At 54.7% G+C, this 17,756-nt stretch overlaps 1 protein-coding gene across 1 annotated transcript in view; it reads right to left on the bottom strand.

The window, feature by feature from the left end:
• Positions 1 to 17,756, bottom strand: part of SND1 (staphylococcal nuclease and tudor domain containing 1) — a 217,137-nt gene that overhangs the window by 100,479 nt on the left and 98,902 nt on the right. Inside the window, exons 12-13 of the mRNA XM_033163456.1 lie at positions 10,157 to 10,257; positions 4,133 to 4,243 (exon numbers count right to left, since the gene is read on the bottom strand). Of these exons, the coding sequence (XP_033019347.1) occupies positions 4,133 to 4,243; positions 10,157 to 10,257 (212 nt within the window). The remainder of the gene's footprint in view (positions 1 to 4,132; positions 4,244 to 10,156; positions 10,258 to 17,756) is intronic.

Raw genomic sequence — 17,756 nt, 5'->3', positions numbered from 1 at the left:
CCCTCTCCAAAAGGCTCCCCAACTCTGGGCATCAGAGCACAAGCCCTTGCCCACTGCCATGAGGGTTTTGAAAAACCTTCCTTGGAGGTTTCTGAGCGGCAGTTGGATGGCCCCCTGTCAGGGATGCTTTGGCTGCGATTCCTGCATTCAGAGGCCCAGCAAGTGCAGCATCCTGTTCTCAACAACTGCCTCTGCGAGACCAGCCAGCAGGATCCGACCTCAAGAGCAGCCCTCTCCCCTCTCCTCCTCCTCTTTTCAAGCCCCCCAAGTTGGAGGCCATCCCTGCCTCTGCGGTTTAACTCTGCGCCTCCTTTGATCTGTCCCAAAGGGCCCCACGTTCTGTTTCCTCGGGTGCCCACGAGTTCTGGCGTGACGAGGCAGGGAGAGAAACTTCTGCCCCCCTCCCCGCCTTGCTGCTCCTTCCTCCTGCAGCTCTCCTGCCCCACAGGGACCCCCCTTCTCCCAAGAGAGGCTCCCCAAGAGCTCTCTCCCCTCTTGCGCCCTCTCTTGCAGGAGCACCATCTCAGGAATCTTGAGGGGGGGGCGGGGAAGAGCAGAGGGATTTCCAATTTGCAGGCAGGCTGTTCCTCCCACAGCTTCTTCACAATCACGGCCAGCTGCTAACCTTTTCTTTTTAATTGCATTTCCCTCTTCCTATCAAGCCTCCCTGAAGCCGAGGAGCTGCCACCGCCGCCGCCTGCCCGCCTGCTTGCAATCTAAAAGGCGCCACCAGGCTCCGAGACAAGCAGGCCCCCCCACTCCTGCCCTCCCCACACACAATCCCCTCCGCCCTCCTTGCTCTCTGCTGCACCTTGGGATCCTCCACAAGGAAGATCCTTCCGATGGGAAGAGCCACTTTGACAAAAGGACTCCCCTGAAGGGCGGGCGACTCTCCTTCCTTGGAGGGCTTTAAGCAGAGGTCAGATGGCCACTCTCGCGAATACTTCCGCTGCGATTCCTGCATTGCGGGGGTGGGGGTGGGCTGGATGACCCTCGGGGTCCCTTTGAAGCATACAATTCTATGATTCTACGGCCTCAGGAGGTGGTGGGCTCTCCTTCACTGGCTGTTCTTCAGCAAAGGTCAGGTGGCCCTCTGCCAGGGATTCTTCCGCTCTGATTCCTGCATTGCAGGGGGTTGGACTAGATGGCCCCCGCAGCCCCTTCCAGCTCTACAATTCTCCGAGCCCGGCTCTCCCTCGGCTCCCGCTCAATAGCTGCTCCCGTGCCGGGGCCTGCCGTTTGTTCAGCCGAGCCGAGGCACACAAAACAATCCGGAGGGAGAGCCAGGGATCCCGCCGAGCCTTTGTGGAGAAGTCAATGAGCAGGTTGCTCTGTTCCGAAGGGCTGGCCGGCCGGCCTGCTGAATCCGGCCGCGGTTAAATGGGGCACCGGCAGCCGGCTGCTTGTAGGAGGCCAGCCGGCACAATGCTGGGTTTGGGGAGGGAGGGAAGGATGGCATTCATGCCAGCCGGCCTTCCCGTCTTTTGGAATACCGGGCAAGAAAATGCACTTAAGAAGGGGCAGCAGAGGACGTCATCTCAGCTGAAGAGGGAAGGGGGAGAGAGGCAAGGTGCAGCAGGATGAGGTCCGAGGGGCCCTCTTCTCACAGTGGCCAGACAGCAGCCCCGATGGGAAGAAGCCTGCATACAGGATCCAAGCACAGGAGCAGCTCCCTCCCTCCTGAGCCCGGAAGCCCAGTAGAGGCCGGCCGCAGCCAACACTCAGCTCATTTGGGCAGCTTTTGTACCAATCGCATCACTCGCATCCTGGGCTGCTTTGCTCTGTGGTCGTCTTCCTCTGCCAGAGACGTGCCCAGGAGGAAGGGAAGGCGCACGGGGTCTGTGGGGGCAGCAGGACAGAGCCCTGGGGTGAGGTGCAGAGAGCGGGCGGCTGAGGGACCAGCTCTCTGGGCCACTGCAAACCTTCCACCGACCTTCATTGGGGAGGCTCTCAGGATTCGGTGCTGAAAACGGCAGGAGGGGAGAGCTGCTCCTGTGCTCGGATCCTGCTTGCTGGTTTCCCATAATGGGAAGATGGCTGCCCACTGGGAGAATAGGAGGCTGGACTAGACGGGCACCATGTTGGCACCAGGAGGTCCGATGCCGCTCTGGCCACAGGAAGGCCACACTCCAAAATGCTGAGCAAGTGCTTTTTTCCTTCCTGCATCAGTCCGGCAGCCTGGCCCACGGAGGATCCAAGGGGGCCTCATCCTGCCCCTCTCCTGGCCCTGCCCCGGCTGCTCGGCAGCTGGGCTCCTCCTCCCTTTCTGCAAAACCCTCCCACCCCTGATGGCTGCTTCCTTGGCAGGAAGGCGGCCTGGCTGGCAAGGTGTCTCCGTTCTCTCCTGCTCCCCTTCCCTCCCCCTGCCGGAGGGACATCCATCAGGGCTGAAGCCCACGCTGCGCAGGGCCAGCCTGGTAATTGGCTTCGCGGGCCCACCCGCTCCCCGGCGCCAGCCGTGCCACTTTGCCACCTTTGCTCTTTTCTGCGTTCGGCTGAGGCGCCCGGTTCTCTGCTGCAGGCTTGCAAGTTTGCAGCCCAGCTGTCACCGAAAAGGCTCGGCTAATTGGTGGCCGACTGACTCTTAATAAGGGGTTTTTTTGGGGGGGGAGGCAGGGAGAGATTCACAGTCCCCTGCGTGTCACTTGACAAGGACTTGCCATACTGCTGGCTGCAAGAGCGGGCTCTCTGGCAGAGGCAGGCAAGGGGCTACGGAGGGTCTGATCTCTCCCTGCCCCCCCCCAAAAAAGTGCAAAAGACAAGGCAGAGCAGCTACAACTGAGAGACCTTGACAGGCTGGTCTGAGAACCCCGACGCCCACCCCCCTCACCCCTAGTCCAGCCTGCGATGCCACCCACCCACCCCAGCCCTCTCCCAGGAAAAGCCGAGGGGTCCTTCTCCTGCAGCAAGGCTGCCCCACAGGAGAGATGAGGGCTGCTTGTGGGTTTCTTCCATAACGAGCCGCTGGCCTGATCCTGCAGCCTCTCTTCTTACGCTTCTGTGTCCATGCGCCATGAGCGGCCAGCAAGGAGCGCTTGGTTCAAGGAGGCCCCCTCTATGAGCACCCGCCATTCTTGGCGGACAGCTCCCAGCAGCCGGCCGGCAGAGGGGTGCTCAGGGCGGCAGCGGGGCCCCCGGCAGAGGATTTTCATTGCCTTGTGTTGGAGAATCATAGAATCAGAGGATTGTAGAGCTGGAAGGGACCCTGAGGGTCCTCTAGTCCAACCCCCTGCAATGCAGGAATCTCAGCTGAAGCATCCATGACCGATGGCCATCCGAGCTCCACTTAAAAACCTCCAAGGAAGGGCAGTCGAGCACCTTCCAGGGGAGACTGCTGGACGCCTCTCACCCTCAGAAAGTTCTCCCTGATACTTAGTCGGAATCTCCTTTCTTGCAACCTGAAGCCATGGGAACAAGCTTGCTCCCTCTTCCATGGGGCAGCCCTTGAGATACTGGAAGATACAGGTAGCTATCCTGTCTCCTCTCTCTCCTCTTCGCCAGGCCATTTATTTTTCTGGTGCCTGTTGACCATTAAGTGGTCAACAGGCACCAGAAAAATAAATGATCGTGCAGCGTAACAGATTTCCTGACGCTGGGCTGCATCACACGCCCACACCCCAACCAAGCTAGCCCCATGGCTCGGGGCCTCCTCTGACACAGCCACCACCCTCCCCAGCTGGCCTGCCCCAAGGAACAAGGGGGGGGAGCCTCTTTGCGGCCAGCCTCTGCAAAGGTGACCTTTGCTCCTCTGCCTCCCAAGAGCAGCAGAATTCACCCTCGGCTCTCCCAGGGACCATGGAACAGTCTGCCCCTGGACAGCTGGGAGGAGTGGCATGGATCAGAGCCCAAAGAGGCTCCGCTGCCACCCTGGGAAGCAGATGGAAGACCCCCTGACTGCCGGGCATTCCTCCACATTCCTTGTCCCATCTTCCCCCACCCCTTCGTGAAGGAGCTGTGCCCACCATGGGAGAGGTCCGGTGAGCGCAGCCGCAATGCCCAGCGGTCCTGGAAAGGCCCCGAAAGGGGTTTCGCTCTCTCTCTCCCCCCCCCCCAGCCCTTTCCAGGCACTGTCCTGCTGCTCCCCCATCGCTCCTCAGCCCCCTTCTCTCCTGCGCCCCCCCCCACCACTCACCGAGCCTCAGCCGCCAGCAGCTCGTCGTAGTGCGAGGACCGCTGGTCATCGTCCTGTCGGTAGCGGATGACGGAGGCCAGGCCCTTGCTGACCAAGGCTTCAGCGATGTTGCTGCAAGACAGGAAGAGGAAGAGAGGGCGTGAGCGGCGGGAGCTTGAATCACAGAACTGTAGGGTTGGAAGGGACACCCGGGGGCCATCCAGCCCAACCCCTTGCAACGCAGGCATGGTAGATCAAGAATCCATGGCAGATGGCCACCCCGCCTCTGATTAAAAGCCTCCAACGGAACAGAGTCCACCTTCCTTGAAGGGCAGCCATTGCACTGTTCTTCCTAATGTTTAGTCCTTACAATTTGGATCCACTGCTACAGGATCTCCCCTCTTGCTTGAGGCAGGGAGGGCCTCCCCTTGACCCAAACCCAATCTCTACCATGCCAGGGCTGCCAACCCCAGAAGCCCCTTCCTGCCCTCGCGGAGCAACGCGGAGCTGATTCAGCCAGAGAAGGGCGAGGCCTGCAGCCTCCACCCCCTGACCCTGCAGAGACCAGGCCTTGCCACGCCTCCCTCCCTCCCTGCGAGGCGGGCCTTATGGAGGGGCTCTGGGCTCTGCAGCCACTCTTGAGTTCCTATACCAACAATTTAGGAATTTTCACCATGTTGAAGTAATCATCATCATCATCATCATCTTTTATTTGTATCCCGCCCTCCCTGGCCGAGACTGGGCTCAGGGCAGCTAACATCAAATATAGAACATTGGTATAAAATCAAACAATAATTAAATTACCTCCTAAAAACAAGTCCAGATCAAACTAAGTCAAGTCTTACTGCCTCTGCAATTTTTTTCTAAATGCTGAATGGAATATCACATGAATCTGAACTTTGGTGAATTTGTAAGTAAACCTTTTGTTGTTGTTGTTGTTAACTTGCCAAATGCGTAATCTTTTTCTATCCAAGGGAAGAGGGGAACTTTCGAAGGAACTCAAATGATGTGTCTATCAGCCTCTATTTCCATGTTTTACTATACTGCATATTTTGCAATTTTAAATCTCTGCTGGGCTTCTCTCACCAGAGAGTACTTGCCCCAGACCTGGATCTTGGCATGCAAGAATTTTCCTTTGGATACCCCTTTTTCCTTGAAACAACACCTCCCTTCCTAAACTTTGCAATAGTGGGCCAAACAAAAGTCATTAAATAATAACAATTATTATAATTTATTATTTAGACCCCGCCCATCTGGGGGTTTCCCCAGCTACTCTGGGTGGCTTCCAACAAAAGATTAAAAAATAGAATAAAACATCAAACATTAAAAACTTCCCTAAACAGGGCTGCCTTCAGATGTCTTCTAAAAGTCAGATAGTTGTTTATTTCCTTGACATCTGATGGGGGGGGGCGTTCCACAGGGAGGGTGCCACTACCGAGAAGGCCTGGTTCCCTGTAACCTCACTTCTCACAGGGAGGGAACCGGCACAAGGCTCTTGGAGCTGGACCCCGGTGTCCAGGGTGGAGATGCTCCCTCATGTATACTGGGCTGAGGCCGTTTAGGGCAGGGGTCAGCAAACTTGTTCAGCAGGGGCCGGTCCACTGTCCCTCAGACCTTGGGGGCACAGACTCTATTGGGGGGGGGAATGAACGAATTCCTATGCCCCACAAACAACCCAGAGATGCATTTTAAATAAAAGGACACATTTTACTCATGTAAAAACACACTGATTCTTGGACCATCTGCGGGCCGGATTTAGAAGGCAATTGGGCCGGATCCAGCCCCCGGCCTTAGTTTGCCTGCCCATGGTTTAGGGCTTGAAAGGTCAGCACCAACACTTTGAATTGTGCTCGGAAACGTACTGGGAGCCAATGTAGGTCTATCAAGACCAGTGCTATGTGGTCTCGGCAGCCGCTCCCAGTCCCCAGTCTAGCTGCTGCATTCTGGATTAATTGCAGTTTAAAGATTAAGATTAAAATGCTTCCCCGCCTGCCTTTGCCTCCAGGACCTTCACGGCTCAAAATCAAGAACTGAAAGAATGTAAGACGAGCCTCCTGGATAAGGCCCATGGCCCTTCTAGTCCAGCACCCTGTGGCTTTTAGCCATCGATGGGCCCAATCCTCTTTCAGAGCCATCTAGCTTGTTTCCCATCCCTGCCTCCTGTGGAAGGGAGTTCCATAGGTTAACTATGAGTGCCTGAAGAAGGACTTCCTTTCATCCATGTCACCGTTCCCCTGGAAGCAGGATGACCCCAAGAAGGGGGTGGGAGGAGACTGGGAGCTGAAAGACCCCAGGATTTATTTTCACTCCGCGGAGCCCCCCTCTCTCGGCTGTTTCCCCCCTGGGAGGTGGGGCACAGAAAAAGCCCCACCTGCTCATTTTAATGTATGTATTTCCCCCCACAAAATTTATACACTGTGTGATTATTATTTTTAAAACAAACTCAAAGCAGTTTACAAAACGATAAAGCAATAAAATTGCTAAGAAAAGAAAATTCAACTAAGCATGGGAAAAGTTACAAGACTGAAACAGGTTAAAACTCCCATCAACTTTCCATGCATCTGGGTCAGGAATGCTTTCCCAGAGGACAGGAAAGGCGTTTGCTTCACATCAAGAGGCAGGGAGTTCCACAGTGCAGGAGCCTGCCAGGCTGAAAGATGGATTTCCTACACCGAACAGGGATTAGCTGGAAGTGCCAGTCCCCTCAAGCGCAGCGGTCAAGTGGGCGCACGTGGAGCAAGGCGATTTATTTCCTTCCACGTGGGCATGGCTTCAAAGCAAAGAATGCCAAGTATCCAAGTATGTTTGAAGCCAGTGGCCAGGCATCAGACTCTGGGGGCTCCCAGAGGTGTGGGTGCCCCTCCATGTAGGCGCTGGCAGGGCTTGGCACTGTGGGCTCAGCTGCCAAACTCCCACAGCCCCTCGTGCTCCTCTGCCTCCCCTGCGATTGGCACAAGTCCAGCGCCCGCCACATCCCAGCGCATGAAGAAGGCCCTCGCGGCCGGCCTGGAGCTGCCGCTGTCTCCGCCTCAGGAGGAGTGGGCAGGCAAGAGGAGAGCCAGAAATAGGCCGGGCAGAGATGGGGGAGATCTGCAAAGGAGGAATCGGCTGCCAAGAGAAGCGGCAGCTGCAGCAGCACCGCGCAAAATGCCAGGCACCCAGGAATAAGCCACCGCTGCACGAACCTCCTATTTCAGGCAGGCAGTTGCCGGGCACCCGCACCACGCGGAGCCCACCTTCCCAGGCAGCTGCCTCCCACCCGGTGAGGAAGAATCATGAGCGGCTCCAAGGACGTGAACGGGGTGCCCCCCCACAAGGCAGCTGCAAGGAAAGGAAGGGCCCCCAAGGCTGCTCCTCTTTGGGCAGCTGCGTCCCCCCCTCTCCTTGCCTCCTGCCCTCCCCACCTGAAGCTTGTGGGGAGCTGGAAGGCGGCAGAGGGGCTTGGGGCTTCCCCCCATGAGGAAAAAGGAAGCTGCCAGCGCCCTGTTTGCACGAGGGCCAGGAGCGCCGAGTCTCTGCTCTGGGCAAGCAGCTTGGGTGCCCCCCACTGAAGTTTGGCAACTCTCGCATTTGCCAGGCGAGGTTGTCGGTTGGTGTTTGTGCTGACGCTCAGAGCCAAAGCTTGGAGGGGAAGAGGGGGGAGAAGGGCAGGCATGGCGGGGGGGGAGGCAGCGCATGCTGGCAAGGTATCCCCATTCAGCACGTGAGCCCCGCTGGCAGCGTCCGGAAGCAGCGAGGCACATCCCTGGCAGGCAGCCACGGGAGAGCCAGCTCTCCACGGAAGCCATGCCAGCCAGGGGAGCAACCAGGGGCTCTGCGCCCACAAAAGGGGCTACGCTGTGCCAAGGCCAGCCGGCCACAAGCGCCAGGAAGGCAGAAGAGCCTGCCACGTCCAATTCCCAGGTGCGGGGCAGCCTGCCTGCCTGCCCTGGAAAGGTGGGCGCAGCCGCCCTGGGGGTGGAGGCACCTCCAAGCAAGCAGATCTCAGCTGCAGACCAGGAGCAGAGACCCAGTTTAGGGGCTTCAAAGAGCACTGCCTGCAGGTACCAGGGCATGAAGGAGGGTGAGGAGAGGAGAAAGCGTTTCTCACCGCTTTCTCATCTCACTGGGAAGAATTCCACCCAGTTTTACTCAAGAGTAGACCTATTCCTAGAATCGTGGAGCTGGAAGGGGACCCTGAGGATCATCAAGCCCAGGCACCCCCAAACTCGGCCCTCTGGATGTCTTGGGACTACAATTCCCATCATCCCTGGCCACTGGTCCTCTTAGCTAGGGATGATGGGAGTTGTAGTCCCAAAACATCCAGAGGGCCGAGTTTGGGGGTGTCTGATCTAGCCCAACCCCCTAAGCTAGCCACGTCCATTAATTTCAGTGGCTCTGCTCTGTGCAAGACTCAGCTCAAATGCCACCCGTGGGTCCAACCCTCGGGGGGGGGGGTCTGTTTGGCCCTCAGAACTCTCCCCTCGCACCCCCCGCCCTGGCCTGCACCCCATCCTCATATGGCCTCTTGCTTTCGGGCAGAGAGACTTGCGTGAAGCTCTGCAGGAACGCTCCTGCTGCACAGAGGCAAAAATGGATGCTCCTGGCCCCGCCCTTTTCTGCCTCTGGCCCCGCCCAGCCCTGGCCCCTGGCAGGTTGCCGGAAGAGAGTCCGCCTCCCCCTGCCACCTGCCCCCAGCAGCCGGGGGCTTTGTCCCTGGGTGCTGCCATTCGGCATCTCGCAGGCTCCTCCCCAGAGGCAGCCGCATCTTTGCCAGATGCCAACCAACCAAGGCATCTAATAGGAAGCGATTTGCAGAAGAGCAGCGGCAAGGAGGGGATCTGGAGCAGCTGCCTGGGGTGGGGGGGGGGAGGCAAGGAGCATGGCCAACGCTTCCCAGGCGCTTGCAGGCTTCCCTTCCTGCCTTCTTGACGCAGCACACCGTTAACCTATGGGACTCCCTCCCACAGGAGGCAACCATGGCCACCAACTTGGGTGGCTTTACAGGAGAATTGGGGAAAGTCCTGGAGGAGGCCAGTAGCCAGGATGGCTCCACTCTGCCCTCCACTGTCAGCAGAAACTATACTTCCGCGTGCTGGTTTTTATTTACACTGGACCGCTCTGGATACGTAAATATCGGGTTGCGAACGCAGCAAACCCAGAAGTGTGTACTTCTGGGTTTCGCCGTGTGCAGAAGTGCTCTATTGAGCAGAAGGGGCGCCTCCAGTTACGGACTTTTCAGGTTAAGTATGGACCCCCAGAACGGATTTAATTCGCATCCGGAGGATCCACTGTATTTCATAAAATTTATGCGCTGCTTGTTTTTTTTTAAAAAAAAAAAAAACCCTCAAAGGGTTTTACAAAAAGATAAAACCATAAAACTGAGGGGGGGGTAGAATCGCAACCCTACTTTAAAAGGCGATTCCGTCTAAGTATTTGGACAAACTTTCTGACGGTAAGAGCCGTTCGGCAGTGGAAGAGATCCCACCCCCCACCCCCCGGGAGACGGTGGACTCTCCTTCCTTGGAGGTTTCTTGGATTCTTGAGCAGTGATTCCTGCATTTCAGGGGGTTGGACTAGAGGACCCCTGGGGGCCCTTCCGATTCTACGACGCCTCGGCATCCACTGCCAGCTGCTGGGCACAAGTGGCCTTCTCCCCCCTGGGGCCCCTGAGTGGCCACCTGAGAAGACCTTGCAGGGCTGGGTGGGCCACCCAGGGGTCTTCTGGCATCCTTCACAGTCCCCCCCCCCATACCCAGTGTCGGATTTATGTATAAGCAAAACCAAGCTATAGCTTAGGGCCCCCCAAAAAATATACTTCTTCTTAATTGTATTTAACTATTAAAATACTTCTTCTTAGTTGTATTTCAGTTCAACAATTACTTTGATAAAATACCTATTTTGTGATGGCTTGAGATACCTATGAGGTCCATGAATGACCATATAGCACATATTCAACACAAAAAACAGCGGCAATTTGTTGTTGACAAAGGACAGCTGGACACAGAATGGGCCCCATTCCCTTCAGTCGCTTAAAGGAGCACCCTGCCCGTACCCCATACTCACATGCCGCCAATGGTGACAGTGGCGCAGGTGCGCTCCGAGAAGGCGGGGGCTGTGTCTGTGGCGCTGCTGGCCGGCCGGATGTAGTCCACCGTGACGTTGACCTGGAAGGAGAGGCAGGCAGAGGTGAAGGAGCAGCAGGGCCAGGGGCTCAGGCAGCAGGAGGTGCCCGTTGCAATGGACAGGCAGAAAGGCGCCTCTCTGCCTGGAGGAAGCCACCCCAGCTCTGTACCAGTTGGGTAGTTCTGCTGCTTCTGGGGCAAGCTGGGGGGGGGGAGAGGCGGCAACCGTGGACTAGGACGGGCAGGGCCAGGGATCTGGGCAGGAGGTGAGCACCGCAGGGCTGACTCCACTTGCCAAATAGAAAAAGCAAGAAAGGAAAGGCCAGGGAGCGTGGCAGGAAGCAAACTGTGAGAACGGGTCCCAAAAATACGAGGTTAGTTATTTTGCGAATAAAGTTGAGAAAAGATGGTATACAGTGGTATACCATCGCAAGACGAATGCCTCGCTAGACGAAAAACTCACTAGACGAAAGGCATTCGCTAACGAAAGGGTGACTCGCAAGACGAATTTTCCTATGGCCGTGACTCGCAAAACGAAAACATTTTGCAATTCCCCCCCCCCCCGGTCAAACCACGCTTCCTCCGACTGTGCTTCGCAAGACGAAATTTCCGCTATACGACAGCTCTCGCGGAATCAATTAATTTCGTCTTGCGAGGCACCACTGTAGATGATGTCTTATATGAAGTGGCAAAAAATAACCAGAAGAAAACCATGGATGGGTGGAAGGGAAGTCAATTATCTTAGTGGAATGCACACTGGAAAATGTGTAATTCAACTTTTTTTCCTGCAAATTGATAAACAGCATCTTAAAAAAAATAAATGAGGTTTGTTTGGCATGAGGCTGCGGGAGGGATCTGAAAACCTCCTCACCAGAATGGCAAATCAAGTTGATGGGCTACACCGAAATGACAAAACTAACTGGGAAGCTCAGGAATCAAGAAGAGAAGAATTTTTAAAAAGAATGGGAAATGTTTATAATGTATATAGAAAATCATTGTAAAAAGGTTAAAGCAATAGCAGGATTTTAAACACCCTTGTAACGTAACAGAAACATGAAAAATTTGAGAAGTACTGATATACAGTTGAAATGGAATCAACAGGACCCACGGAAGGGATGGCGGGGAAGTCAGGAGATTCAGAGTAATCTCGGTAATTAGATTTGGAAATGGTTTTGTTGCATGTTTATATTTTGGAAAATCAAATAAAAAATTATTTCACACACAAAAAAACCTCCCCACCTTTTTAGTCTGCAATCCATCGCATGGAAGAGCCTGCAGGGACGGAGGGGAGAGGAAGCATCCATGCCCATCTCCCCCCCCCCAACTGCTGCCTCCTTGCAAGCCCGCTCAATCCTCTGCCTTAAGGCTGGGGGTGGGAAGCCAGAGGACCCCTGAGCCCCCATGCAAGCAGGGCAGGCAGAGCAAGAGCCCCCCCCCCAGGCGGCTGCCACGGTGCAGAGGGCAGGCCAGGACGAGCCTTGCCCCTGGCGGACGCTTCCCTGCCTGCTGCCAGCGAGAAGGGCTTTGCTGCGAAGGTAGCATCTGATGCGCCAGCAGGAGGCCCATCAAGGCAGCACATGCTGCAGCAGAGAGAGCCTGCCAGGTTGTGCTTAGACAAGGCGCTCGGAGGCTCAGGCAGGCAGGCAGGCAGGCAGGAGAAGACGGGCGCTGGCCCAGGAACGGACAAGAAGCACCAGCACCGAGGATGGGGAGGAGAAGCTGCAGGCCCAGAGGCAGAAGCACCCGAGGCTTCCCACTTCCACTTGATGGATCGCAAGAGCATCTGAACGCAAGAAAAGCTTGCTGGATCAGGCCCAAGGCCCAACCAAATGCCTCAACGGGAAACCAGGAAGCAGGAGCCGAGCACAAGAGCCAGTCTCCCCTCCTGTGGTTTTCAGCAACTGGGATTCAGAAGCATGGCTGCCTCTGGCCACGCAGGCAGGGCAGAGCTCTCCGGTGCCATTTGGGGAAACGGGGGCAATTGCACCAAGCGCCGGGTCTGGGTCTTCAGCAGCCCATCCCGTGCGCCTGGATTCTGCTTAGAGTTAGCACACCAGCTGCCCTGGGTGGCGTAGAAACATCCGAGGCTAAATGGCTGGAACAGGAGTCCTCCACCCTCCCATTCTCTGAGGAATACAGGGACATTCAGGGCAGGAGTGTGAAGTATTCACCAAAATGAGGTTTTGCTGGGTTACCCGAACTGGAACAGACGGTGGGTCAGTATCAAATGAGGACCCCCCTTTCCCCACCTCCTCCACCACCACTCACGGCCAACGTGAGCAGGGAGGATGTGGGCAGGAGCTCTCACCCAGGAACCCCCTGCCTCAGCCTTTCAAGACTATCAGAACCTGCAAGAGCTGTGTGGTTTTTCCCCCTTTTCCAGAACGACACATCTGGAGGATTAGTCAAACAAAGAGCCCGGCACACACATGCACTAACTCTTTGGGAAATGGTGCGATGCAGCCAAGTGCAGACACTCGGCTTCTCTGTGCGGATCAGGAACAACTCTCAGTGCATTTCGCGCAAATTATCTGCATCTCGCCTCTTGACAGAAGCATTTGAAGCAGCTACATGCACAAGTTAAAGGCAAGGCAACAGATACCAGCCCTGAAAGCGTGAGAGACGAACTCAATCACTGACCCATTCATTTAAAGGCCACTAAAATGCCCAGAATAAACTGACGGAGCTTCAGAAGGACAAACAGCCCCAAGAGTTAAGTGCTGGTTGAATAGGCAGAGGGATCAAGACTCCCAGATGAGGTGCAAGAGGGCAGGAGGCCACCTTCCCTGGGAGCCACCCTCCTCCCCAGCACAGGACCTCTGCAGCCAGCAAGCCGCTCAGAGGGGAGAGACCCAGGCCGCTGAGAGCTCAGAGAGCCCCCTTGATGCCTCCTGAAAGCACCCCATTCTCTCACCCTATCAGAATTCCCTCCTTCCCGTTTGCTTATAAAATCAGAGAGATGGAAGGGACCCCCAAGGTGCATCTAGCCCAACCCACCCCCCACCCCCCGGCAATGCAGGAATCTCAACTGAAGCATCCATGACAGACGGCCATCCAAGCTCTGCTTAAAAACCACCAATGAATGAGAACCCACCACCTCCAAAGGAAGGCTATTCCACTGCCAAACAGCTCTAGCTGTCGGAAGGTTCTTCCTGAAGTTTCCAGGAAAGGGGAGGGGGGTGTTTCCCTTCTGCAGCCCTGCCCAGTCAGTGTAGACAGGACTGAGTTTGATGGGCCAACTTGCCTATCACAGGTTCCGAGGTTTCTCTTATTGTCCCTGGTTTTCAAAGGGCTCCCCACCACCCTTCCCATATAGTTTCAGAAGAACCGGAAGGGGCAGAATTCACACTTGCCCAGGTAGATTGCGGGTAGTGCATGGGTGATTCTTCTAAAGGGACGCAGGTGGCACTGTGGTCTAAACCACTGAGCCCTTTGGGCTTGCCGATCAAATCCCCATGACAGGGCGACCTCCCGTTGCTCTGTCTCAGCTCCTGCCAACCTAGCAGCTCGAAAGCATGCCAGCGCAAGTAGATAAATAGGTACTATTGTGGCAGGAAGGAAAACAGCATTTCTGTGCGCTCTGGTTTCCGTTACGGTGTCCCGTTGCGCCAGAAGCGGTTTAGTCCTGCTGGCCACATGACCCGGAAAGCTGTCTGCGGACAGACGCCAGCTCCCTCAGCCTGAAAACGAGATGAGCGCCGCAACCCCAGAGTCGCCTTTGACTGGACCTAACCGTCCAGGGGTCCTTTACCTTTTTATACATCTTCTAAACTCTTTTCCCTGGTTGCATGGCTTGTGGGGGAGACACTGTATCCCACAGCTGCTAGAGAACAAACTGGCAGTCTTAGCTGAACTGTAGTAAGAAAGGAAGAGAGGAACCAGGAGGTCTTTGTTCAAGACACTTTCTCCAGGAAAGACCCCTAATGGGTAGACCTGCTGCAGCAGTTTCAAGGCTGTCATATGCAGGGTGAGATCTCAAAAGAGTGGTCACCAATGTGAGCCCCCATCGCATGTCGTGTCTGCAGGCACCTTTGTAACGCGGAGTTGGTCTGCCAAAGGGTCTGGTGCCCAAAGCCAGCTTCCCACAGAGCACTCACTGTTCCGGTAGAATTCAACTAACATCTCATGAAATCGCTTAGAAATACGGACTTTCCGTGTTGGGGGGCAGAGAAGCCACCCCACGAGGTGGTGCCCACAGCACTGGTCCAAAAGTCCAAGCGTGCCCACAGGCAAGAAAGAACTTGGTGGTTCTTGCTCAGAAAGCGCCTGCAAGCCGCTGCGGCCTCGGGCCTCGAGGGGCTTGGAGAGCCGCCACTCCAGGCAGGTGGGCCACAGGTGTTTGCAAGCAAACAAGGACTCTTCAAGCAAATGCTGGGAGGTGGAGGGTTTCAAGAGCAACTCATGCGCTGCCAAGAGGAACACCGGCGACTGATGCATCATTGCATGCACACACACACAGTGCCTCTCTCTCTCTCTCTCTCTCAGCGCCTTCCGGGTTCATCCCTCCAGCTTCACGCGCTCCCTGCCACCGCTGAAAGGAGGCAGAGACAGGCAACCTTCAAGCCCATCAAGGCCACGAGAGCGCCTTTAAAGCCCTTTCAAACTGCCTGGTCTTTTACAAGCCCTGCTTTGCGATGAGCATAACAATGCAAAAAGGTGATGCCAACTCAAGCAGATCACTCTCTCTCTCGCGCGCAACCTCATCATATTCCGCTAGCTGCGCAGAAAGGAACTTCTGCCAGGAGAAAGCCAATTAAGGGTAAGGGGTTAAAGCAATTCCTGGCGGGGAAACTACTGCCATGACAAGGAGGCAGGGGAAAGAGACGGCCCTGATTCCACAAGGCGTGTTTGGGAACCAAAATGGCCACGAGGCCAGCCAGCGCCTCAGCAAGGAAAGGGGTGGACAGGGCAGCCCACCACCACCCTGGCGTCCCTTGACCTCCCCGAAATTGGGAAAGAGAATGAAGTCGGGGGGCATCTCCACTGAGCTCCCCAGCTGAGGCTCACCTTCCAGGTGCAACTATGCAGAGTTGGCAAGCACCAACTGAGTGGGGCCAGGTCACCAAACCCATCAGAAGATCTGGGTGGATGAGGCCCGTGGCCCCTCCAGTCCAGCATCCTGCTCTCACACTGGCCAGCCAGATTCCCCAAAGGGAAACAAGCAGGATTCGAACACAAGAGCAACACTCTCCCTTCCTGCAGTTTCCTGAAACTGGGGTGCAGAGACATTGCTGCCTAAGGTAAGGTAAAGGTAAAGGATCCCTGGACGGTTAAGTCCAGGCAAAGGCGACTCTGGGGTTGCGGCGCCCATCTTGCTTCCAGGCTCAGGAAGCAGCCGTTTGTCCACAGACAGCTTTTCAGGTTGACTAAACTGCTTCTGGCACAACGGAACACCGTGACGGAAACCAGAGCGCACGAAAACGTCGTTTGCCTTCCCGCCTCAGCGGTACCTATTTATCTACTTGCACTGGCGTGCTTTCGAACTGCTAGGTTGGCAGGAGCAGGGACTGAGCAACGGGAGCTCACCCCGTCACAGGGATTCAAACCACCGACCTTTCGACTGGCAAGCCCAAGAGGCTCAGTTGTTTAGATCACAGCGCCATCCCTGTTGCTGCCTAAGTCCTCCCCTCACTGGGCACCTTCTTCCACATGTGGTGGAAGTGGCCATTAGGCATGGGGTTCCCAAGACGTCTCAGCACCAGCCCGGCTTGCCCAGTTCCTTCCCAAAGACATTCTTGAGGGAGGAGGCAAGGCCAGGGAAGCACAGACCTCCACACCTGCCCCCCGCCCCCATTGCTGCAGGCCCCCTGCCCTGGGACGCATCGTAGCAGCAGGACAAGTCGTACCCTATCCCTTATCAAAAACTTTCAATTAGAGGTTGCACCAAGCACATTACAAAAGAAATCAATAAAACATTAAAATCCTGTGACTACACTAACTGAGTAAGAGAGAACAAAAAAGCATCTCTGGATAACGTAAAAATGCCATTTCAAAAGTTTGGGCAGATGATTTCACATTTCATTCTGGGAAATGATATATAATGAAATGGAAAAAACATGCTTAAAATTGACTTTTATAAAGAAATCAGAAGCTTTTTTATTAGGAATTGTAGGTACCGAAATCCCAAAGGAGCAGAAAAGACTTTGCATGTATGCAACAACTGCCACACGGATGGTACTAGCCCAGAGATGGAAAGAAGATCAAGTCCCTACTGGAGAAGAATGGCAAGCCAAGCTGTTGGACTATGCCACAATGGCAAAACTGACCGGGAAGCTCAGGAACCAAGAAGACCAAAACTTTAATAAAGAATGGGGAAAATTTACAATTTACTTGAGAGACCACTGTAAGCAGATGAAAACATCAGCAGGATTGCAATAACACTTGTAATGTAGAAAATAATATGGATAAAATGGAGAGAGATAAAATTTGGATGGTGAATAATATGCAATTGAAAAGGCTGATAATAAGGCCCATGAAGGGGAAGGTGGGAAGTCTAGAGTTTTGGAGAAATATCTAAATATGGGTATGTATTTTGTATTGTTATATGTCTACACTTGTAAAATTAAAAAAACCAAACCACAAGTTTGGGCAAATGGAAACCCTTGCCACACAGTCAGCCTTGGAGAAGGTTTCCACAATAAAGGGCTCCTGGCCATGGCCTGTCTGACCTCCCAAGAAGAAGCCCCCTTTGGATGACCCCCAAAGGAAAAACCCGCAGGTTCCTTGATGAGGGGCTTGATCCCCGAGGAAGTAACTGAGGCTAAAAGCAAGACAAGCCACAGGACCCCACCCAAAGAGATTTGAGATCTGGGTGGGGAGGGGGTGCAGGGCTGGGTTCTCGGCTCCATGCTCACACCTCTTAACCACCATGCAAAACCAGCGCAGAGTCTCCACTCCCTTTTCAACAACCCCCGTCTCTTTGGCTACCAATCTGCACTACGGCATGTGGCCAGATAATTGTGATTGAGAAAAAGGATGTGAATACTTGCATGTATTGCACTGGGGGGGGTATAATTTATTTTACACAGAAAATGTGTTCTTTCCTTCCCTCAACTCTGTCTGTGAAACGGCATTTCCTTTTTTGATGGTCTTCCTCATCAAGCACAACCGTTCGCTCCCATCCCAATAACACATTGGCAAATTCTCTTAACTTCCACTCATTTGAAAGAGCCAAACTACGCTCAGGAAACAGAGGGAAAACAGCATGAAATTTGCATAATTTAGCCTTAATTTCCATTGCGAGACTCATTATCCATCTTTCTCGGTGCAGAACGTGGCGAGCTTTCTCCAAGGAGCTCCTGAAGAAGAAGAGGCAGCTCTCCCTGCAGCAGCAACAGCAAGCAATCATTGCATTGGGGTTTCTGTCGCTCTCACCTCCGCTGTGAGAAGAGGAGCAAAGAACTACTTCTGCTTCTCCACAATTTCCTTATCCTCCTTCATCCAGCTCCCTAGACCGTTTCCTGAGACAAATATATTTAAAGAACGTCTCGCTGGTGGTCCTCATGTTCTCAGCAATGTGCTTCTCAAGGTCTTTTTGAAGC

Source organism: Lacerta agilis, chromosome 10 (genome assembly GCF_009819535.1).
Source record: "Lacerta agilis isolate rLacAgi1 chromosome 10, rLacAgi1.pri, whole genome shotgun sequence".
Lineage (NCBI taxonomy): Eukaryota > Metazoa > Chordata > Lepidosauria > Squamata > Lacertidae > Lacerta > Lacerta agilis.
The sequence above is the reverse complement of the archived record's forward strand: the minus strand, read 5'-3'. Positions and strand labels throughout refer to the sequence as shown.